At 38.7% G+C, this 24,917-nt stretch overlaps 1 protein-coding gene across 1 annotated transcript in view; it reads left to right on the top strand.

Annotated features, from left to right (window-relative positions):
- LOC105226809 (uncharacterized) overlaps positions 1-24,917 on the top strand; it is a 63,353-nt gene that overhangs the window by 20,839 nt on the left and 17,597 nt on the right. The window contains exons 3-5 of the mRNA XM_049447763.1: positions 6,863-7,776; positions 7,960-8,095; positions 16,911-17,044. Of these exons, the coding sequence (XP_049303720.1) occupies positions 6,863-7,776; positions 7,960-8,095; positions 16,911-17,044 (1,184 nt within the window). The remainder of the gene's footprint in view (positions 1-6,862; positions 7,777-7,959; positions 8,096-16,910; positions 17,045-24,917) is intronic.

A 24,917-nucleotide genomic window follows, 5' to 3' on the forward strand; every position in this document is an offset into this window, starting at 1 on the left:
TTATCGATGGATTCGCAAATGGGCGTTACACACAAGCCAAGACAAACGGAAATTGAACGGAGGTTGAGTTTCGAAATTTCGACTTTGAAACTTTTGTCTTAGACATAGTATTGTGAGCTGAGCTGCGGAGATCGCTTTTTTAGTGGAGTTTAATGGGGTTACTTTCTGAGATCACATTCTTCTTAAATTAGGGTTTATTCCACCTGAACACCCTTTAATATTCCTCAAAATAGATGTAAAATGTTGCATTGACTACATTATTTTAGAATGTTCAGCATGTTGGCGATGACGTAAATATGTATAGTATATGTTTAACAAATTTCCACACAAACCGTTATGCTGTTGCTTAAAAATTTTGAAGTGTTAGCTAGCAACTTTGCAACCGCCTTATCTAAATAATAGAAAACCAAACAAAAGTAAGGAAATACAAATCAGCAGCGTTGCAATATTCCTCCAACTACCTTGCAGCTGTTGCACGTGAGACACTTCTATTTACGACGACTGCAGCTACCAACCATGATTCAACTGAAAAAAGGCAAGACTCCATGGCAAGTTAAAACCAACATGTCCATACACCTCACACCAAACAAAAGTTTTCACTATGATTAAATCGTAGAAATTCTGATTGTAAGGCACTCGTTGTCAGAGCTTTATGGATGAGGGTGAAGTAGACACATCCAGACACTTTCCATTTTATGATCCAGCGTTTGCATACCTGAGGCTGGAACATCTCATCTGGAACATCTCAGTAGTTTTTCTTTTGGCGAACTAGAAGTCATAGTTGAAGCTGACATTAGTCGTCTCAACAAATTTGTGATCGGCTCAAAGAGCTTTGTTGATTTGTAAGGGTCTTTTGATCCAGAATATATGTAGGAGTTTTTAGGTAATAGGTTTTTCAATAAAAGCGCTACAAAAACGGTTTGGGATATCAATAAAATTTTGTATTCCTGTGAAGGTACAATAAATGCCATTATGTATGGAACTCGATTTTTTTTTTTGCATGACCACCGTGGACAGGTTTGTAGAAGTACAGACGCTGAACCCAATTTTCGACGGTTTTCAAGTATAAATCGGCCGATACAGCTGCAATTTCACGTACAATATTCGTATGAAATTCACCAATCGTCCCTGGTTTGTTAGCATAGACCATAGACTCGACATAGCACAAGAAATAGTCTAACGGTGACAAGCCGCACGACCGAGGCGCCCAATTTACTGGGTCTTTTTCTGAGTTAACACGTTCACTAAACTTGGTTTTCAATAAATTGATTGTTACATTCGCTGTGTGGTTTGTGGCGGCGTTCTGTTGGATCCACATGTTGTCCAAGTTCATGTCATTGAATTCGGTCCAAAAATATTGGGTTATCATTGAGCGGTAGCGATTCCCATTCACAGTAACATGTTGGTATTGTCGATCACGGAAGAAGTACGGCCCAATGTCGCCGCTGATGCAATGGGGACGCATAAAGTACGTACCAATTTACTTTCGCAAGATTAAAGAATTTCATTGATATTCCAAACGGTTTTTGTTTTGTTTTTAAACTTTTGTAACGATCTTATAGAAAAACTTGTTCTTAAAGTTGAGAATATTGACTCCGAATTACGGTAGAAAATTTTAATAATTTCCATGATGAAATGGCAAACCTTACTGAAGAGAAATGTCAAAAGAGCGGGGAAAAATATGGCGTCGTTTGCTGTCACTATCGGTCTACTTTTGTAGACTTTGTACCTTAACGAACCGGCATTCTAAGTTGTGAAGTGAGATCCCTTTTAAGATCGACCTCTTTATGTAACCTAATACGCCAATTTTCACATCCCTGTTCTAAACTAGAAAATTATATTTGCATCCCCGGCTCTTTCGGTCTTTATACTGACATTTCTACTAGATATTGGAACAAGTCTTTTTTCATATTTTTGGTTAAGATTGTTTGAGATATTCATTGTATGTTTGGATTTTCTGTAAAACCTTTTTAAAGAGAATATAAAACTTCTTCACTCTTTCAAGCCTGGCTTGGGTGACGACCTTTGTTTGACCACCATTGTCTAAGCGCTTCGGTATTGTCTGTTCTCATATACATATTTGGTACGTTCCGTTATATTCGACAGACTAAACTTAACTACCGTAAACATAAACCTACTTATAACTGTAAATAATACCATAGAAGTGGCGCGAAGCCCTCTACTTCAGCAGCTCAGTTTTCCATACTCCTAATGGAAGGCGGGCAGCGTGCAGCGTGAGTAGGGGGTTTTGAAATCCTCAGGTAAACCCTTTGATAACTGGCTGCTGATACACAACAAACAATGCAGCAGGAAAACAAATCGAAAGCTCCATTCCGAGCACAATGGCCGCTGAAATTCACACAAAACATATTCGGCAACAATAAAATCGACTTGAATGCTCGTCTTATTGTCTGCGGTGTTAAAATATCCTTTCCACGTTAGCGCCACAGATCGCTTGTGGCGCTGCGAGCGCCTGCAGGGGTTGGAATGTGAGAAGCCGTTACAAAGCGGTGTTGTCATCAGCAGAGAGTTTTACTTTTCGTGGAAGTGAATTTATACTTACCTCGAGTATTGTACAGTTATCAGCATTAGCGGCGGCATTTCGGTTATGTGCAAGTGGAATGTGTAAGGTGAGCCTTTGTGTAGTGTGTGGGAGTGTGCATGTGTGTGCGAATCCATTCAGCAACGGTATGTAAATGCAGTTTTTTGCTGCTCTACTTTAGTGAAATTTTCAGAGCAAATGGAATATCAATGTGAAATGGGATAAGTTATTTCTATTGTGAGTGCGCCGGTACATTGCAGGCTAACTGATTGTAAATCTACATAAATATGTCATCACTTACGTAAGTATGGCATGCTCTGTAAATGTCTTGTTTTTGTATGTATATTAAGGGAATGCAGAGCTTCCTTGTAGGAAAATATGTGATTTGGTACATTGGTTTGCTACCTTCACGCTTGTTGTAATAACCCTTGAACCAGCTACTGTCATTAAAAAACTTCTCATAAAATTCTAAAGCTGTTCGGGGTCGAACTCTGATGAACTTAAGGGGTTACATGGGTTCACGGGTTTTAAATTTTTTTATTATCTTTTTAAATTCTGCAATACTTCTGGAATATTGTCCTAAATTTTTAAGTTGATCCGAGTAAAAGTTTCAGAGATACAACCTTGAGAACTTGTGCGCTCGAGGCTAGCTAGGCTAAGTGCGTCGTCTTTAAACTCGTTTTTATCGAAACTGTGTTTTTGAAGTCGGTTGGTAAGATTTCTCGAGAATTACTCAACTGATCTGGATGAAATTTTTCACCAATCTTTGAGATACAGTTCTTAAAGACTTGGACGAAGATTTTTTTTCGATAACAACTATTTGAAATTTTCAATTTCTTGTAATAATGTCTGCCAAAAATTCAATTTTCAGTTTTTTTCCTTCGCCCAAGTTCTAAGTTAAGGTTTTCAACTTTAGATGACCCTGTAAAGAGTTATTCTCCCAACGCGAGCGCATCTTTGATCCGAGGATTTACGTGTAATGGCCTCGCAATGGCCCGGTTTAAAATATTTTTTTCCAAAAATTTCAGAATTTCTTTCTTAATAGTGTATGATTGTGACAAGAAAAAATTCTTATAAAATATTTCATTTTATATACGAGAAAAAACTCAAGGAAACACATGTACCCCTTAAGAACTAGTAATTCTTCTAACTAGGCTGCATTTCCTGCAGGGATCATCAACCCATATATTCTTAATGTTCTATGGTGCGGCTTGTTCGTTCCGAATTCACTTAGTATTACTTATTTATAGGTTGCAAATGCTGCTGTGCAACACTACAACAGTAGCAGGGCGAAAGTTTCTACCAAGTAGTGGTACTTAAACGCCTACGAAACATAAAGTCATTCAACATCCCTCAACACTTGTTATTAAATAAGGATTGGTGATACGGTGTGAGCTCACGTTCACTATGAAATATTGAGTACTTCATCATATTCCTGCCGCTATTTGCCCGTTAAATGATTGTCCATTAAAAATTTTGCGCCAAAAGATTTTCCAAACTTCAATCTTCAACATACTTGTATATCTTTCTTTTCGATTAGCATCGATAGACTTTTAGCTGGCAAAGTGCACCTTCAGCGCTTCATACGCATTTTCCCCAATGATTTAAAAGCGCTTTAACGCATAAATGCACATGAATTTGCCGGGAGAAAACACTCTCACTTAAGTGGCTATGCAGAGTGCCGAGTGCGCCAAGTAGCTTCCACCGGCTGACAGCTGCCAAGCTTTCGCATTTCGAACACTTTGCCTCAGCTTACGCTCCACTGGCTTAATTTTTGCTTGCTGCTCGATACTTTCGCAACGCCTCGGCCGCATGCATTTGGTCGACTTGGTTTGCTGTTGCTGCACAAATTATACTTAAGTAATTTATTGGTCCTTAGCCGGCAGCAGCGCCAAGAGTGCCACTAACATATGCTTTTTGTTGGCACAATTCGCTTTTATATTCCTTACGCTCGCTCGAGCCATTTCAATCACAGCTCGACAACTTTTGAAGCAGTTTTTTCCTACTTACATACTTACTGCGAAATGTTTTCTCCACATTCTCGCATTCACCATTCTGCAGCGGTGGCTGCAGCCGGCAGCTTTCGCCTTCACTCTTGACAGTCATCAATTTGTTGTCACAATTCAATGCTGCAGCAAGTTGCAAGCAGAAGGATTAACAGAATGGCACTTAAACTTTTACACCACTTCAGTGGAAAGTTGTGAGTGAGGTCAATAGGCCTATATCCATTTTTATTATACGCTTTCCATTAACGCGTCTGTGCGTGTGTGTGAGTGTGTTTTAGTGCTGCTTTAGTTGGCGCTCCGCCTGCTCGGCTTGATGAAAATAAATCACCAGTTTTTCGCAACTCTTCAACCAAGTTGAGGGCAAAAAATCAGCAAATAAGTTGCTAACAATTGGCTTGTAATGCCGAGCTTTACACTTTACGCTTTACCAAGTTTCAATGGACCACTTGAGCCAATGTTGTTGTGCACATTAAAATGTATGTTCCAGGCAAGCAGCCAACTTCCATACGGTAACGTGGGTATATTTGCATACGTGGTATAACCGACGGAGTGTTGTGCTTTGGTGTAAGCGAAAGGCGGCTGGTGTTAAATTTAGTATGTACCAACAAGGGAGCAGTGCGCGTCATCCTTCCCAATACTCGTATTACTCTACTCGGCAAACGCATAATTTTGATTCAAGGAACTGGTTCACGACGTTATAACGTCACAATCATGTAGGGGATCAGCGGCAGCTTCTTTAAAATGGATTTATGTGCCATCTTGATTGGTTTATACTATTGTGATGAAATTGAAAAGTGGGACTCTAAAAGTAAATTCTGCGATTTTTACTATGTCTGAATTTATTGAACAAAGAAGTGCAATAATCGACCATCTCATACTGCACGGTTATTCGTGATGATTTCGCCAAAAATTCAACAAATACGAGTATCGCTCCGCAAACACCGCATTTGCCTGATTTACTTTCGTGTAACTTCTGGCTATTCAGCAAATTCACATGACCGCTCCGAGGACACCGTTTTGACTCAATTGAGGATATAAAAGCTAAATCGAAGAAGGCTCTGATGGCTATCACGACGGAGGATTTTTCCAAGTGCTATGATGACTGGAAAATTCGTTCGCGTAAGTGTATTGCAGCGGGAGGGGATTACTTTGAAGGAGGTGAAATGGACAAAACTCACTTTTAAATTTGATCAAAGTAGTATATTAGTTACTTCTAAAACCACTTTCATTGATTTACACTGAAGAGTAGTATGGATTATTCAATCAATGAAGGCATGGAAGGTGGTTTCTTACCGATTAGCCAGATTATTTTGTTGTATTTTAGTTTTTGTTCACCAAATTTTTGTGTATTTTCTCCTGAGTTGGAGTACATCATTCCCAATACGTAAGGAGATATAAGTAGCACTTTTATTTTTTTTATTTATTTATTTATTTATTTATTTAGACATGTCCCTAATAAACAAAATGTATAAGAGTGGTCCCAGGGCAATTCCTTGGGGTGCATCCGTTTTCATTTGCTTAAACGTAGTATAAGGTAGGTGGCAACTAGGTCAGTTAGATACTGTGGAAAGAGAAGTATTAATTTATGAAGTAAACTATGGTGCTGTACTCTATGAACGCCTGGGGTACGTCAAGAAAAACTGCTGGGCAGATGTGTTTTTCTTCCATCACAGCTTCTATCGATTGTGGAATCGTGGGATCTAAGTCCAAAATGATGAATTGGTGGTATAAAGCCCTTTTCTTCAATTATGTTTTGAGGTTATTCTTATGATTATAGCTTCAAGTAGTTTGAAGAAAATAGGCAACAGTGAGATTGAACGATATGATAAGGCCTCATGTGGACTTTTCCCAGGTTTTTGTACCAAATGATTTCATATACCTTCCATGACAATAGAACGTATTTAAGATTTAAGCAAGCGTTTATTATCGATGTAAGCTTTGCTAATGATTTTCACGTTGGACTGTTTAGTACATCAGCAGTCACCAAGTCGAAGCCAGGAGGCTTTTTTAGTTTAAGCTTTCCAAAAATATCTTAACTGCTATCTCAGTTATTCAGTGAAGCTATACTATATAATACTGTCTCGGAATTTTATCTGGTTTGCCAAGGCGTATGAGCGATGTGGATAGAAGGAAAATTTGTTAAAGTTAAAACCTTTGGGCGACGCAGCGAGAACCTTAAAAAACCAAAAATAATGGGTGCACTTTCTGACAGAGACGCTCTCGAAGAAAAAAACACTCGTCATATTAAATTAACAAAAATTCTAATTAAAAAAAATAGTATAATTGGATTTGCTTTTCGTTCCTTGCTTTTCAGGTCTAGCCGGTCTGCGTCTGGTGAAGGTCTCAATACCAGCTTTCAAATTTCGCGGTGAGTCTGCCATGCTCGAATGCCAATATGAGTTGAATCGCACGGGCGGCCCGCCATATTATGGTGGCGTCGGCAGCAACATCGGAAGTGAAGTTCTAGTCAGTGACGCTGGCAACCGACAACGCAGTTACACACGAACGCGCACACGCACGAACACACGCAACCGTTATGGCGGCAACATGCACTTCTTCGATGCACATCACTTTGTGGCCATGAGGCCGAAGTTTAGGCGACACAAACGTCAATACTCCTACCAAACAGAGCGACTGCAAATGCATCAACAACAGCAACAGCAGCAAGAGCACCAGCAGCAACAACAATACCAGCAGCAGCATCAAACCTATCCATATCAGCCATCGCAAAGTTACAGCAGCAGCAGTGGTAGCAGCAGCAGCGACATAAATGGCGCTGGCAGTTATTATCAGCAGCAACAGCAAAAGGAAGAAGACGAGCAACAGCATTACCCATATCAAACGCAGCGCTCTCCCTACGGGCATAGCGTTTATCGCGGCGCGGCCTTCAGCCAAGCGTTGGGCATACCCGGCTTCAGTAATAGCGGCGTCAGCAGCAGTAGCAGCAGCAGCAGCAGTGGCGCGCATGTTGGCGCCAGTACCTTCACTAGCGGTGCGCGCGGTGCGACGGCGGAGGGCTCATCGCATCGCTACAAATTCGGCGACGGCGTCGATGATGACGAGGAGGCCGAGGAGGAGGATGACGATGTAGCGGAGGACGATGAGGATGAGGACGGTGAGGCGTTGTATGCCATAAAATGGTACAAGGACAACGAGGAGTTCTATCGCTTTGTGCCGAAAGCGCGCCCGCAGAAGACGAGTTATCGCTTTGATGGCATACGTGTCAGTGTAAGTATATATGCGAAATTGGCGAACTCTAATGGCAAAGGAAATTGGAAAACGCGCAATGTGGATGTGTGAGTGAAAGTGTCACACCTCCACATTTGCAGCTACATAAAGGCGCCTGCAGTGGCTTTATTCTTTTCAGAATTTAAATTTCTTTATTAAAATTAAGTTTTCTATTATTCGCAGGAGGAGCACTCAGACAGTTGGCGCGTCTTTCTGCGCGGCTTGACGCTCAACTCATCCGGCTTGTACCGTTGCGAGATCTCAGCTGAGGCGCCCAACTTTTCCTCGGTGCAGGGCGAGGGCCGCATGGACATCGTATGTAAGTACCACATAGAGAATATTCCTTGAATGATTTATGTAATAGCGTACGTAGAAATTTTGAAACGGAATGTGGAAGGCCATTGCGACTTGAGCATTTCTATTAATTGAATTGAGGTATTTTATTTGATATTTTGGATTTGGAATCTGAGGTGATGAAGCCTCTGTGATGGAAAATGATTACCTTAAGTGGTTCTAGGGCACATTTAAATCCTCCTGCCTATTATTTTTAGTGTAATTGAAATAATTTGAAAGGATTTTTCCAGCTTCTATGTGATTTGGCACTTGTTGCAGCAGATGCAAGCCTGAAGAAGCTTTTGCTTCAAGCTTCAATAGCCAAGAGAGTGAAGCAGCTCTCCTTAGTGCAAACAATTTGATTTTATGAACGAGAGTTGCCTCTTTAGCAAACTGCCTTCTGCGTTAGTCATTCATCAGAATTTATTCTCCACACCGACCAATCAAGCCAATAGCCGCTTTTCAAATGAATTTACGCAGAAATGCAATCATTCTCCCGGAATTTCTAAAATTAATTTCCAGATTTATTATTCGAGAAATCCAGAAAGTGAATTTCAAATATTTCTTGTTATTACCACACTTAAATAACAACAAAACAAAACAAGCCCGAACGGCACCGGCCGAGCCACCGCAGCACGCATTTGCATATGTATGCGGGCCACAAAGCAGAAATTCACCAGCGAAGTGCGTATATTTAAATGAAGAGTGTGTGTATGAGTGCGCGTGTATGTGTGAGCGAAATCAAAAGGCTTGAGTGCATAGTTTTGCACAGATTGAAGCCCAGCAGCGCTGCAGGTTCCGGCAGTTTTCGGCAAAATCTCCACTCATACATATTTATTACTTCATGGCTTGTGGGTCGATGCGGGCGTGTGTGTGTGTGTTGTGCATTTGTTTATTCACTTCAAGTAACAACAATTTAGTGCAAGTAACCGAGAGTATCGATGCGATTTTAGGAAATTTTTCAGCAAACAACAAAGAAGAAATATGCCAAACAATTTGCAAGACAAATACAAAAATGCAAAACGAAAACGTAGGAATAAAAGCAAGAGTTGGCAAAGATGCTGGGGCAATCTGTGCAGCGGTGCATTTGGTTGATTGCGCCAAAGTTTACTTTAAAATTTATGCAGCTGCCACCAGCCACTGCTCCATATATTCGCATTTACTCACACATACATACATATAAATGTTTGTACATGCTGGTACATAAGTGTACGGTCTGAGTTTGTGTGAGTGAGATGTTCACTTTTTTACAAACCTACAGACAAACTTAGAATTCGACATAAATTCGAATTCGGCGTTGTCTTCATACTCGGTTTTGTCTGTGGAAAGGGTAAACGGTTGGTATGAAGTGACGAAAAAATTGAGATTATTCTATGTAAAGGGATACCTCGAACTGAAAAAAAATATTTTTAAGAAAGATGACAGAAGAATCCATTACAGATGTAGAACTCTAATTTCATACGGAGTGATTCTTTTTCTTATTGAAAATTAGTACTACTAATACCATCTATTTGATTTCTATTAGTTAGATTATAACTACATTTAAAGTTGACCCATCTGCCAACGCTGCAACTTTTAACAGCGCTGACAAATCGGCTAATGTCATACCGCGTTAGAAGCGTCATTCGAAGACAATTTATACCATGGAACAGTACACTCCAAAAGAACGCGCTGAAATTGTTCAGCTTTATATTCAAAATAACTTTTCAATTGTGTTAACTCAACGTGCGTTTCGCAAAAAAAATAAAGTGAAAAGTGCTCCAGTTAAGAACACAATTAAGTCTTTATACGCAAAATTTGTGAACACCGGTAATCTCAGTAATGCCAGTCATGCATCCAGACAACGCACAAGACGTTCTGATGAAAATATCGAAGCTGTACGAGCCAGTATTGAGGAGACTCCATCGACATCGAGTTATCGCCGCTCTCAGAAATTAGACATCTCTCGCACCACTCTCCGAGACGCATAATTCATAAAGATTTGAAGATGTTTCCATATAAAATTCAAATGGCACAAAAACTAAACCCAGCTGATTATCCGCGACGCCTTAATTTTGGCAAATGGGCCATCGAAATGGCTGAAAACGAACTTGACTTTTGGCGAAAACTCATCATGTCAGACGAGGCACATTTCTCGTTGAATGGAGGCGTAAACAAGCAAAATTGCCGATTTTATGCCACCGAAAATCCTCAATTAATTGAAGAACAGCCTCTTTACGACCAAAAAGTAACAGTTTGGTGCGGTGTTTGCGCGAATATAATCCTCGGACCGTATTTTTTCGAAGACGATGATGGAGCCACGACAACAGTCAATGGTGAGCGTTATCGAGCCATGATAACGGATTTTGTGATACCCATTATTCGCGAAAATGACATGGATAACTTCTGGTTTCAACAGGACGGGGCTACATGCCATACAGCTCGACCAACAATCAATTTATTGCGACCATTTTTCCCCGGGCGATTGATATCGAAAAATGGTGATGTTGACTGGCCACCGAGATCACCAGATTTGACGCCACCAGACTTTTAGTTGTGGGGTTATTTGAAATCCAAGGTATACGCTAATAAGCCAAAGACCTTAGCTCAACTGAAAGCCAACATTCGACGTGAAACAGCCGCCATATCATCCGAAACATTGGCCAAAGTCATGGAAAATGTCGAAAAAAGAGTGCATTTAGCTGTCAAAGCTAAAGGTGCCCATTTACGCGATCTAATTTTTAAATATTAGCTGAAACAAATCCCCTTGGACCAAAATAAATTATTTTTGAAATGAACAAAAAACATTGTTTTCTTTTGTTCTTTTTTTTAGAAACAAATGGGTCAACTTTAAATGGCCTACCCTGTATTAGTTAAGGAGATATAGCATTTGGGTGAAGCAGCTTGGGTTAGTTTACAAGAAAATGAATCAAAAAGCATTTCTTGTGTTTATAAAGCATTGGTTTTTGTAGGAAAAATGATGTTGAATAGGGGCTGTGCACCAGTGAAATCAATCGAACAGTACAGATTTTTGAATGTTATCAGCTTAATTGCTTTAACAATAGATATTCCAGAGATCGCCAGAAGTCATATCGGATATCTAGCATACGTCAGCATTGTTTTCGAAATAGGCGAAAGCTCTCTTAATAAACTTAATATACTATACATAGTTAGGTAAAATGACTTCAAGCCAAACTTAGAGGAAAGAATTTAAGAATTCATTCTTTGGAATTTTCTCAAGTGAAAAGTACAATGTCTCCCGTAAACGTAATGGCTTTAATCATAATGAAGAACAATTGGAAAAGAATAAAAGCTATTTCGAACAATAGGAGGAGGTTCATATTGTGAACCGAAATATTTAGATACCAAGCAATGTTTATTGAATTATGTAGAATCAGATTTTAAGTATAGTTTCCTATGATAAAAAGACTGTAATTTTGCGAATGAATAACGTGAGGCTTATTTTGTCACCAATACCAGGTTAAAAAGTTAAATCCCAATCGGGGATACGAGTAGTGTGATATGTGTAATATGTCTAAGCCGATATTAGCGGTTTCGTGCTGGCCAAAAAGGAAAGAAAAGCCTTGGATTTTGCTAAAAAGGTCTAAAAATCAGTATATTTCTATGTTCAGCGTTTGGCAAGACAACCTCAACTCAAAAAGAGAATATGATTCCAACGGACCCTTTCATGTGGTGGAGAGCACTTACAAGTACTTCGGTTCTAGAACAATTGTTGGGAAGTTAAAATCATAGGTTTGAAATCGTGCTTAAAAGGGTTGGATAACGCATAATACTAACGTGTTCCGCTCATTCAACAAATCATATCAATGCCAAAGATAAATTAAACTTGGCTAAGTTTGAATTGCTGAGAAATTCTGCGAGAAGGCTCCAGTTTTGCTCTAGAAGCTGTTCGCGGGTAAATCACTCAGCATGAGCAATGTCGCAGCATGTATGTATTTATAATCTGTACTACTTTTTGTGGTTTTTAATGTGCCTCGTCGCACACACACACACACACACACATGGCAATGCGCTCTCAATGCGGTGCGGTCACTTAATTTGCATTCGGCTTAACTTTTTTGCTTTTCGCGCATTATTATTTGCATTCAGTTCATTTATGCGGAAGCAGGTTTTTTTTGTCTGCGATTTTCAAGTGACTTTTCACACACTCTGTTGGACGGTGGCGACTGCCGCGACCCATTAACGGTCAGCGGCAGTGCTGTTAAGCCCCGGAAATCTGCAGCGCAAGCGAGGAAGTGGGTCGACAAGTGCTCTGCGGCGCAGGGTATGCGGTGTGCGGCTGCGGTGTTATCACACAAGGATTTGCGGTTAATGTAAGAGTGCACTTTGCGAGATATGCGAGTGCTTGAAAAGTCAATATTATCAGATTTTATCCGACGGGATTTTTCGCACTCAACAGTTGGCGCGCGAGTGTGAATGTGAGTGTGAAATTGCCACAGGTTTTCCCTGTTAAAGCCGGCAAGTGGACTTGTGTGTGTTTGCAAAGCTCAATTTATATACTCATTCAAGTATTTGTTTAAACCGTGTTTTTTATTTAAAGTGCATTAATGCGGCAAAATGTTGGCTGACAAGCGGGAAAACATTCACGATAAAAAGTCTAAAATAATTCCAGTGGATCATTCAGTTTCATCAACAAGTCGTACAAATATTAACAATTACGTTAATATTTAAGGAAAGTAAGTTAATTTTTTGACTATTTACGTAATAGCTTTAAAAGATTTCTGCAGATGCCAATGTTTCAACATGTCCTGTTAAGGATAGCAATTTTGTTTTTATTATGGAATGGAAACTTGCAACTTGCAGCGATTTAAGCCAGGGAATTACCTTCAGGTACATAAGGCCTGTTAGTTATATGGAGTCTAGAGAGAGTTATCATCCGATTTGGCGGTGTCACACCAATCGTCCAATTTTTACAACGGCACGTATAAAGCCTTCTCACACCTTCTCAGGGGTTAAAATTGAATGTGTCTGGGGTAGTTAGCTATTTATTTATTGCGCTTTAGTAGCTTTTTCAAACCCGCTTAGCTATGGCACTGTATAAGTTTTCGGTTAATGGCATTATGTGGGCTTGGCAGTGGTCCGATTACGCCCATCTATGAACTCGAAATTTTTTTTTGTACCAATTAACCTGCATACGAAGTTTCTTCGAGAAACATAAATTTTTAGGTAATTTACAGCTTGCACGGACGGACGGGCGAACGGGCGAACAGACAGTTGTCACCCGGATTTTAACTCGCCTCTTTGTCCTAATCATTTATATATTTTGGGTAGTTCGAAGAAGTCTTTTCGTATTCTGTCAGTCGTATATCTCCAGTGCCTCATACCCTATAGTGTTGTAAAGGTGAGATTTTAAGCTTCATTTAACCAAAAAAAATTTAATTCGGGAAGTTGAAAAAGCCTCCAGCCAATTCTTCGAATTTGTAAAAAGCTATCGAGATGTCTCAAACCTTAGTCTGGCGAAAGCTGTACAGTGGAGGAGAAAGTGTCTTAATGTTTCCACTTCTTTCAACTTTGACAATTCGGACTTCAAAATCTTTTATCCGACCGTGTGTGTGCCAAGTTAGAATGCCTATCATTGTGGCAATGTGAGCATTGCTAAGAGCCAGGAGTGCTCCTGGACCTTTTACAGGTTGCTAACAAATCCTTGCTGAGCTCGCGCGAAGACCATAAGTTCAGCGCACCTGCTCGTTGCCATCCTGATTGAATATGGCTATGAGTGCTTTTTCTTATTGGCTTTTGGGTTTACAATTTCCAGGGATTCCGCTGTGACTGCCTGGTCAAACAAGTTTAATATACGAGTAGCTTGATGCTACTGCTCGTGAGGTTATGCATTGCTTGACTAGTTTTGAAATCACTGTCAGCGAGCTTAAGTCCGGTCTTGCAGCTCTGTTATCGGAGTAAATGCAGTCCTCCTTAAAAAAGGGCATCTTCTGCTACCTTGCTGGCTGCCACTTTTGTTTAAAAGACACTAAAGCAGGTCCGAAGCAGGAGTTGTTTGAGAGGTCCCGATACTCGTAGAAGAGCTTAAAAGACTCGCCTAGAGATATTGAAAGCGAAATCAAAGCGGAAATATAAACAAATGGAGACCAAATCTATTGTAGTCCGCTTATGCAATTCAGGTATTATGCCAATTGCTTATAGGTAATTGCGTGTTCCTTCGCCATTTAATAGGTCAAAATCGATAACTGTTGTTGGTAAAATGAGAAATACCTCAAATTCAGCAATTTTCTGTGCTGTTCGACTACAATTTTCTCTTATTAAATAACTGAAATTATAATTTTCACAAAATTTTACAAATTCATTTCGGCATTCATTCACACATAGCCATTGAACTACTAAACACACACTTATACTTATTAAAAGTAATCACATCTTATGTGAATCTGCACGTAATTTCTACTTCAATACATTTTCTCCTCCCTTAATGTTGTCATTATATAATATATAATTGCATTGTTTGAACAGAACTTATGTTCTTAATAACAATTATTGGTTAATGTCTGAATAGAATGAGTTAGAATGCATGGAGAATTAATTACTCGGCACCTTTGCTGGAAATTTGTAGGAATTTGAGAGCTCCGAAATATTTAGTCAGCTTGCTAGGGAGAGAGGCTTAAGGCTTATAAACATATATAAATATATTATTAAGTTTGCAACATAGTTTCTGATATTTATGCATTTGTTGCTAAGTACATTTTTCATGCGCCAACTGTTGACTAAATGTCTTCAGCATGTCTTTAAAATTTATCTCAACAACTATGGTGGCGAATTCTTTTGTAAAATTTATTTGCAAAATAATCAGACTGAATTGCAAAGGTTTGACAATTTACTTAAGCGCTTGATTTCAAGTGAACTCAAGATTCAACAGACCACAAAATGCATATATGTATATACAACTTTTAACTGTATTTATTTGTCGAATTTACAACGTGAATTACTTCGTTTTAGTTCCAAATCTGCTCTACTTTTAAACAGCACACTATAATAAAACTGCTCAACTCTAATGCTTCAAATAACTCACTGACAACTTTAATCATCACAACCCCTGCATCTCTGTCACTTAGGCTTATAACCTAGAAACAAATAGGCATACTGTAAGTACATATATATAATCCATATGTATTTATATGCAATCATATGCCGACAGGTGCGAGGTTCAAAACACTTAGCATACACGACCGGAGTGTGATCGCTTATCGGCGCCTTGTCGCGTAGTTCAGAGTCTATTCGTTGCACGTGCTCCCCGATACGCCACGCCAGTTGTGCGAACAAGCTCAATTTATGAATGAATTCGTGAATCGTTGTCAATGCTAAACATTTGTGAGTATTTTATCACGTTGGCATGTTATATATACAAATCCTATATTATAAGTATACCATATTTACATAAATATGTATGTATGTATGTGAAAATTGTCCGCCTCTTTTACAACTGCAGTGCTACATTCAGCATGCACGGAAAATCACTCATTCATGAGCTCGGTTGATGACACAGTGAATACTCGTTCATAAAGTACAGTTGCGGTCATATTATAAGGAAGACATTAAATATTGATTAAGAATCTAATGAAAGAAAAAGTTAAAAACAAAAAGCAGATTTTGTATGACTTTATTAACTAAATTTTTGGGTTATGGATACTTTCAAACATAGAAAAGTACATGAAGAAGACCCTCTAAAAATTTCAGGTAAATCAGTCTAGTCGAACCTATGGAATCATGGTTATCGTTTGGAAAACACAGCTTCGAAAAAAACTCGAAAAGTTTCAGTTCCAGCCGAGCCATTTTAGAAGCCAAATCAGTAAAATATCGAAATTAATTTGAATTTCTCAAGGTAGACATATTCTTGAATAGTTAAACTTTAAAAATATAAAAGAAAATCAATTGTTGTATTTGTATTTCTCGACTACACAGAATATCCTTTGAGGGATTTGATTTAGTTTTAGCAAAATACTTCTCTTAACTTGTTTAAACAAAAACCAAATTTTATTCTTGAAAATAGTCAACATCTGGATGTAAAAAAGCATACACTGTTAGCATTCGTATATCTTGGCCACCACTGTAGTCCTCCACACAATCTCACTTACATGTGTGCGCTGAAGACGTGATGTGATTTTCAATTTGTTGCTTCGCAGTTTTTTCTCGCCAAAGCAACAAATTTATGTACTGTGAAGAAAAGTGTCGAAGCGTGCGAAATACGATTTGAACCAAACATGCGAGGGTGGGGACTTTGCGCGCTAAGTTGCTGTGACACCTGCGAGCACTGATTTTAAATCTTGTAATTTTTCAGATCATATGGAAATAACTTCGACACACGTCTACAGAATAATTTACATAGCGGCTTAGTGAATGAATATTTGCATTAAAATATATTCACGCGGAAACGCATACTGAACTAGTGAGAACGGCATTGCAAGTAATTTGTAAGAAAGTGTTTTTCGATGTAATTTGCACATTTACAATAACAATAACAATAAACATGTATTGATCAGCTGTGAAGTTGTACGTTGAGCTAATAGCCTTCTTACACTACAACGAAAAAATTTAAGTTCCGTTAAGTTGAGGCAAGTTAAGTTAATTTAAAGTAATTTTTGTGGAAAAATGGTAAAACACATCGGGAGTATCTTATGCTGAGCTTCTTATTAGGAAAATACAACTGCATCCTTATCCATAATTCCTTCAGATCCATTGGATCGTTTTTAATTTACATATATCTGACACATTTGAAACGATTAGAAATTGATATATCCCATGATTTTGAAATAATATTTAATTTAACAAATACATACAATTTTTCGTCGCAGTTTTGCCCCGCGATGGTCCACATATCCGAGGTCAACAAAATCAATATCAAATAGGTGACACCTTAGCGCTGAACTGCACATCGGGCAAGTCACATCCGGCATCACGACTACAGTGGTTAATCAATGATCAGCCGGTAAGTATTTATTGTAAAAGAACTATCATTTTGATGGCAGAAAATAGTCTTCTTCTACGGACTCTTGTATTTCTATATACATATTTAAATATTTTGAGTATTTAACTCGGTTTCCAGCTTCTAATTATCAGTGAATAATGCATATCAACTAAATTCCTTTTATACATATACCTGCCGAAGTGAGTAAATTGAACAAAATGACCTCACTTGGTTGAGTGGCTCAACTCAATCCGGCAGTCTACACTGACATAGTCTTATCAACGCAATAATTTCATCACCATGACTGATTTCAGCAGGAAATCAAGTGCTTGTTCTACCTTTGTCTTCCTTAAGCTTAAGTCATTGCTCAACTTGTTCACGTCTCGTACTCGTACAACAAAGCTCTCGCAGGCAGCTGCTTGCGCTGCGAGCGCGCTTAAACCAATTTCCCCTTAGCTGCTGGTTGCGTTTTAAAAACTTCTCTCGTTACTCATAATCCAGCGGAAGTTCATTGATTGTCTTCAATTTTTATTTTTATTAAGTTCTTATTTTTATTCTTCGTTTGTGTGGTTTTGAGTCAGGTGTTTTTATCTTTTACTCTTCGCTCTTCGCTCTTCACTCTTCACTCTGCACTGTTCACTTTTCAATTTGCAATTGATGTGGCGACGGCCTCTGCAGTCTACTTGATGTCGGCCAATCAAACTTTTAAGCCAAACAAAACAATGTTTGCAATTTTTACAATTGTTCCACTTAAATTGCGACAGGTGGCTGCACCGGTTCGTTCGCTTTTTTATATTAGACTCGCATGCTTTGTAATGGTTCTCGTTGTTCCTTCATTCTCATGCTTCGTAGTTCGTTTTCGCTCTTTTTGTTTGCCTTTATCTGTACTTTGCCTATTAATGTGCAGCACTTTTCCTTTGTTCAATTGTTGTTCATTCATTTGTTTCATACTTCATTGCATTTCCATTCCGTTTGCTGGTTTTCTGCATTCCACTCCACTCCTCCGACTTCAGCCAATTTATGGCGCATAGTTTTCCTTTCTTTCATATTTAACGTTTACTCATACCAATGTCTCTTGTTCGTTTACAAGTAATTCTATTGTACTCAGCCATCATTTACATTGTTAAATTCAATTGCGCAATTTCACTGTGAGTTGTGGATGGGTCATTCATTATAACTGCAAGTAATTGTCAATATTTTTTAACATTATCCCTTGTCTCGTTTATATTTGAAATTACCTAGAGGAAAATTAAATTTATTGCCCAATCGCCGGTCATAATAAGTGAATATTGTTAATACATATCTACATAAATATATCCAAAAATATTAGCTAGTAGAAACCGATACTGTAGGCAACCATAAGATTCATTCATGTGTCTCAAAGTATTTAATTTCGCATAACCCTTCCCAAAGCTGCATATTGCTCGGAAGATGAACTTGCAGCTGATATTAATCCAGATACAAAGAAAATTAGAAACTGCATACATTATAGACAATTTTATCGGAGAAATTGCATTGATTTGGATGGTTCTAGCTGCCTTTTAAACTTTTCACAGTAGTGAATCGAACAAGCAGTATCAGCTGTTTAAACAAATTGGCAACTCTTATAATTAAGCTTTACATTGAAAGATTCTCTATCTTTCTTTCATTCTTTGGTAGACAAATTCTTACTTCCTTGCCTAGTAACATTTTATATATTCCTGAGAACTACTTCGGTGGACTCATAGATCATGATTTGATTCGATTCGACAATGTTTTTGCAAAAGATTCAAGTATTTTGGTATGAGTCAAGCATTGATCTGCCTCATATTGGCCTCAATACCAAAATTAGTTGAGTTGATCTATTCGAGATTTTGAGATCAGCAGCTACTTCTCTGATGCAAACACGGCGTTTTTTAAACACTGTTTCTTAAACTTTTCGATGTTATCGTTATTGACATATGGAGATAAAACTTCTTCTTCTTCCTTATTGGTGAGTACGAGTATACAACAGCGAGCTAGTCGTTTTTCCTTTTCGCTGCTTGGCTCCAATTGGGGATTCTAAGCGAAGCCAGGTTATTCTCCACGTGGTCTTTCCAACATAGTGGAGATCTTCCTCTTACCCTCTTTCCCACGGCGCGTACTGCGTCGAATAATTTCAGAGTTGGAGTTTTTTCGTTCGTTCGGAGGACATAACTTAGCCAGCCTAGCCACTGTCGTGTAATTCGCTGAACTATGTCAATGCCGTCGTATATCTCATACAGCTCATCGTTCCATCGAATCCAATACTCTGCAGCTCAAATTATTTTCTGCAAGAGTAGATTGTAAAGGTCGCACGAAAAGGAGGCGTCTTGACTGAAGTCTCGTTTAGTATCGAACTGCTCGGTGAGCTCCTTCTCGATCCTGACGGAGCTTTTGATATTACTCAACGTCAGCTTACATAGCCGAATTAGTTTTGCGGGGATACCAAATGCCGAAATCGCGGCATAAAGGCAGCTCCTTTTCGTGCTGTCAAAAGCAGCATAGAACCTTATATGCGATGTTGAGGAGGTTTTTCCCACGGTAGTGGGTACGGGAGTCTCCCTCTTTGTGGATTAGGCAGACACATTTAAATTTCAATCATCGGGCATGCTTTCATCCGACCATGTTCTACAAGTAATGCTCCTTATTAGTTCTTCGCCGCCGTGTTTGAATAGCTAGGCCGAAAATCCATGGCCGCTTTGTTGTTCTTCAGACGGGTATTTCTATTCGAGATTTTCAAGGTCTGAATAATATAATAATGAATCATCGGGCCATGATCTATCCATCTATCTGAGTTCTAGAAAGCAATTTTGGAAAACTTTAGTTTCCACTTTATCCGAACCATGAAGCTTATTCTTATTTTCCTTTGTTAGAATTATTTACAACTTTTAGGTATTAAAGGGCGCTGTTTGAGGATTAATTGTGTGTATTATAGTATGTGCCGTTATAAATACAAATGCAATTGCTTTTGCTGTATTGTTGCATACATTTTGAATTTGTTCTGAACCGCAAAGTGCTGTGAACAAAGATTTATTTGAATTTCTCATATGTAATTACTTAGTCAAAAGACACTTTTAAGAATGTAAAAAGTATTAATAAAGCAAGTAACATAAGCAAAGAAGGAGAATTCTCAGCTGAGTGCAGCAAGAAAAAACAATAACAAACATAATATATTATGTTATATTCACAAATCTTTCCTCTCCATATAGCAAGGAAAGCTAACTAATGTCTTGCAAATCGGTCGGCAATAATGCATAATTTGAATGTATGTTGTGTATATTGTTCATATGTGTGTGTTTAAGTTTATTGTAGCCCAAGGAAGAACGCAATGTTGCCTTGGGCATGTAAGACATCTTAATAAAGCCGCATAAATAAATATGCACATCAAATAGAGCCTCACATGCCATTACCGCTGGAAATTAATGAGCGCCATTTGTATGCAACACGCATTTCACTTGCAGCGGCTTGCAGCAACGCAACACATATTGCAAATGAAACAAGGTTCTGCACAACAATCAGGCCCTCCGGCATGTGCCGGCTCACGTGCTCGCCAAAGTTCCAGCATTAGATTCATTACAAATTACCTAGAAGGTGACTGGCAGCCGCCTCAGTGTGAGGCAGAGACATTTGATCGTTTATCTTAGACATAAAGTAAGTAGATAGACGTCTTACTTGTGCTCTACACACATACTTGAATAAGCTTTCGTATATGAGGTCTTGTGACTGAGTAGTGCTACTGGAAACGCTTGTGGTGGTGTTTGGTCGATGACTTGCAGCGCTTTATTAGCGAAGTGACGGTACGTGGCGGTTAAATAGATTACATGCGCTTTCCAGAACGGTTGGATAAGAAGGGAGCGCACTTTTAATAAGTCAATTAAGTAGGATGACTGCTAATAACAGTGACTCAATATTTTTTTTGTTATTTTTTTAGTCATTCCCGCCTTTATTGCGAATAGAGAAAGTTGTTGTCAAGAAGATTTCAAATCGCTTTTTGATCTGATCGTTCACTCTATAAATGACAAGAAAAGTCCCATGAAGCAAATATTGGGAGATTGAGACTTTTTCGACTACTCGACATGTACAATCAGACAACAGATGCTCTAGAAGAACTAAAAGGTTTTATTTAGTTCATCAAATTCCTGTAAAACCCAGTTCCTGGGTCGCTGCTGATTCGCTTCCGCCCTTACTACCCCGTACGAGTACTTACATCATGGTAATTAATTTGGCTGCTGTGAGAGTATTGGTTCGTGCCGACGCCGCGGAGTATACTACAATGTCTGCTAATGTGATAAATTTCGTCTTTGTCTCGAGCGCCACTGCAAGGCTTTGCGACAATGTATCTGCATAAATAATAGTCACTTCCGTTGTTGGTGGTCGTCGCTTGTTGGTTGTCCTCATTTGCAGCGTTTCGACAGTGTTTGGGGTCTCGCGTCGTTTGCGTCGGCAATTGCCTCTGGCAGTTGAGACAATTTAATTTTTCCAAATTCCATTAAATTTCGGTTCAAAGGAAGCTGACATGCGCGGCGCAGTCATGTGACACACGTATGTGGTTGTGCGCAGCAGTTGACTAATTAAATTTATTCATTTACATGATGAACGTGATGTCATTAAAATAGTGAGCATGTGATCGCACTGCCAGCGAATGCCATCCGCCAGGTTTGGTAGAGCGCTCTTTATTCAATTTGCATTCATTTGTTCTCACCCACTTCAGCGAAGCGTTGAGTGTTCTCTCTTTATTTGTTATAAGTTAAAAAAATACTTGCCTGTCTTATAGCCTGTCTTTAAAAAAGGGATGTTGAAGTAAAAACTAGAGAATCCTCAGCAAGCTTTATTTTTAAATGTTTGAACTGTCTCTCTGAACTCTTAGTGAAACACAGGTAATATTTTAAGAGATATTGGTTAAAAATCAGTTATTTGTTATTTTTTGATATTCTGAAAAAGGTGTAATAGCTCAGATGTTACCCCTATAGTATTAATTGGGCCGCTCACTAAATAATTTAGTTTTTTTTAGTGGAATTAAAACACAAGTTTTTTAGTTCCGTCAAACGCTTTATGAAATTATGTATTCTCCATTTTTATCTCATACACTTTGCCATCTTTTAAATTTTAGATCCTTGCGTGAAAAAGTGTTTTGTGACGTCGTATATTGAGTAGAACGTTTTCCCACCCAAAACAGTTTGCAGAGACCTCAGCGAGTAATAGTCCTAAAGCTGCCAAATCTGGAGAAAATGGTGATAATGACAGCACATCCCATTCAAGCTTTTGTCGAGTCATCAAACTTTTAAGACGTCTCGCATTGTCCTGGTGGAATCATGGTATTGTCGGGCAAAAGCTCAAAGTAAACAATATTTTGTTTTGCGGACTATCGGTCTTTGAAGCGGTTTGAGTAGTTTTATATTTTTAGGCCTGATCTCTTGCGCTCTAAATTCGTGTAAACAACCCACTTTCCGTCGCCAGTACATAACGGGTGATTTTTTTGAGGTTAGGATTTTCATGCATTAGTATTTGACAGATCACGTGGGATTTCAGACATGGTGTCAAAGAGAAAGATGCTCAGTATGCTTTGACATTTCATCATGAATAGACTTACTAACGAGCAACGCTTGCAAATCATTGAATTTTATTACCAAAATCAGTGTTCGGTTCGAAAATTTTTTATCGACAAATTTTGTTCAGCGATGAGGCTCATTTCTGGTTGAATGGCTACGTAAATAAGCAAAATTGCCGCATTTGGGGTGAAGAGCAACCAGAAGCCGTTCAAGAACTGCCCATGCATCCCGAAAAATGCACTGTTTGGTGTGGTTTGTACGCTGGTGGAATCATTGGACCGTATTTTTTCAAAGATGCTGTTGGACGCAACGTTACGGTGAATGGCGATCGCTATCGTTCGATGCTAACAAACTTTTTGTTGCCAAAAATGGAAGAACTGAACTTGGTTGACATGTGGTTTCAACAAGATGGCGCTACATGCCACACAGCTCGCGATTCTATGGCCATTTTGAGGGAAAACTTCGGACAACAATTCATCTCAAGAAATGGATCTCAAGAAGTTGGCCACCAAGATCATGCGATTTAACGCCTTTAGACTATTTTTTGTGGGGCTACGTCAAGTCTAAAGTCTACAGAAATAAGCCAGCAACTATTCCAGCTTTGGAAGACAACATTTCCGAAGAAATTCGGGCTATTCCGGCCGAAATGCTCGAAAAAGTTGCCCAAAATTGGACTTTCCGAATGGACCACCTAAGACGCAGCCGCGGTCAACATTTAAATGAAATTATCTTCAAAAAGTAAATGTCATGAACCAATCTAACGTTTCAAATAAAGAACCGATGAGATTTTGCAAATTTTATGCGTTTTTTTTTTAAAAAAAGTTATCAAGCTCTTAAAAAATCACCCTTTATATGCTTCAAACATGGATCACTTCTTTGACTTTTGGTAAGCAAAGCACAGTCGTTAAAGCGATGAAGCAAATTTCGTTCTGTATGAGCCGGGAAACCTATATGTGAAGTTTTGAAATTAATTATAGACGTTTCACATGCTTGTGAACATTCGCTTTGGATATATTTAATTTTTCAATAATCTCTCCAGATGTTACTCGACGATTTACATCGAACAACGACTTCATTTTTTCCACATCGGCTTCAAGAGTCCTTCCAAGTCGTAACGCATTCTCAAGTTTAAAATTTAGTAAATCAATTTGGGCATTGGGGTACGGTGAACACATCTTCTCCGTCCACATAACATAATTTCCGTATAGCATCCACCTCATGTTACCTTTTTGATAGCAAAACCGTGAAATATGCCGAAAGTGTTCTTTTCGATCTTCCATCTTCGATTGGATACAAATTAAAAAACTATTTCAAAAAAATATTTTTTTTTTTATAAAGATCAGCTGTTCAAATATATATGGTACAATGGTTAAGTGTAAAGTGGACTGCGAAAAAATTTGAATATGATTAGCTGTTGTCATCACACGAAATTACGGCCCAAAAGCTGCCATACAAATCGAGATCAATGCAGAGATCTTCATTAAACTGTTATTACTTTTATTAAGTAAGCTTAATTCGATTTAAAGGGTTGGTCTATCAAGCAACCGGACAAGGGAGAACTAGAAAAACGTTGTGTTGCGGAAAACCTTCGGCCTGTTACGTTTTCAGATTTATTTATACGAGAACATATCATAAATTTGCTATGAAAAATGCACCTGTGAAGGGTATTAAAGCTACCACAATTGATGTCAACGCTTTTCGTAGTTATCACTTAAGTGAGTGTCTTCACCAACAAATTGCCTGGCATAAGCGACATGACATTCTGGAAACTTATTTATGCATGTTAGTAACCCTAGAAACGTTTATTTGACACATAACCTCAAACCACTAATAAATATATAAGTTCCAGACTGCTGAGTAAGCTGAGCTGTGTTGGCGTGTCTCGCCTTCAAGCGGACCGCCTGTAGACAATAGACGGCAATCAACAGCCAACAGACAGCATAACGGTAATACCCTTCGTGCACAGCGCTTTCCGGCTTTTCAAAGTGAATGAGCAAATATTGCAGCGTTGTGCTTTTTAATTAAATTGTCACTTCATCATTGTAAATGCAAAATAACGGTAATGTTGAATTTATTTAGTCAGGTGCTGAATCCAATACAAACATACATAAATATGAAAAGTGCAGGCATACATGTGTCTTCGTCAAATAATATAACACATTCGAGTTCTCAACTCGCCGCTTGAAATCGAAAGATTTGTTTGTGCATTCACCAAGAATTTATGCAAATATTTGTAATCAAATGCAATTTGGTTGAGTAATAACTTGTCAGTTACAGACTAAAGCACATATGAACATTGAATTATCGAATATCACACACACATACATACACATACGTACATTTCA

Source organism: Bactrocera dorsalis, chromosome 2 (genome assembly GCF_023373825.1).
Source record: "Bactrocera dorsalis isolate Fly_Bdor chromosome 2, ASM2337382v1, whole genome shotgun sequence".
NCBI classification, from domain to species: Eukaryota; Metazoa; Arthropoda; class Insecta; order Diptera; family Tephritidae; genus Bactrocera; species Bactrocera dorsalis.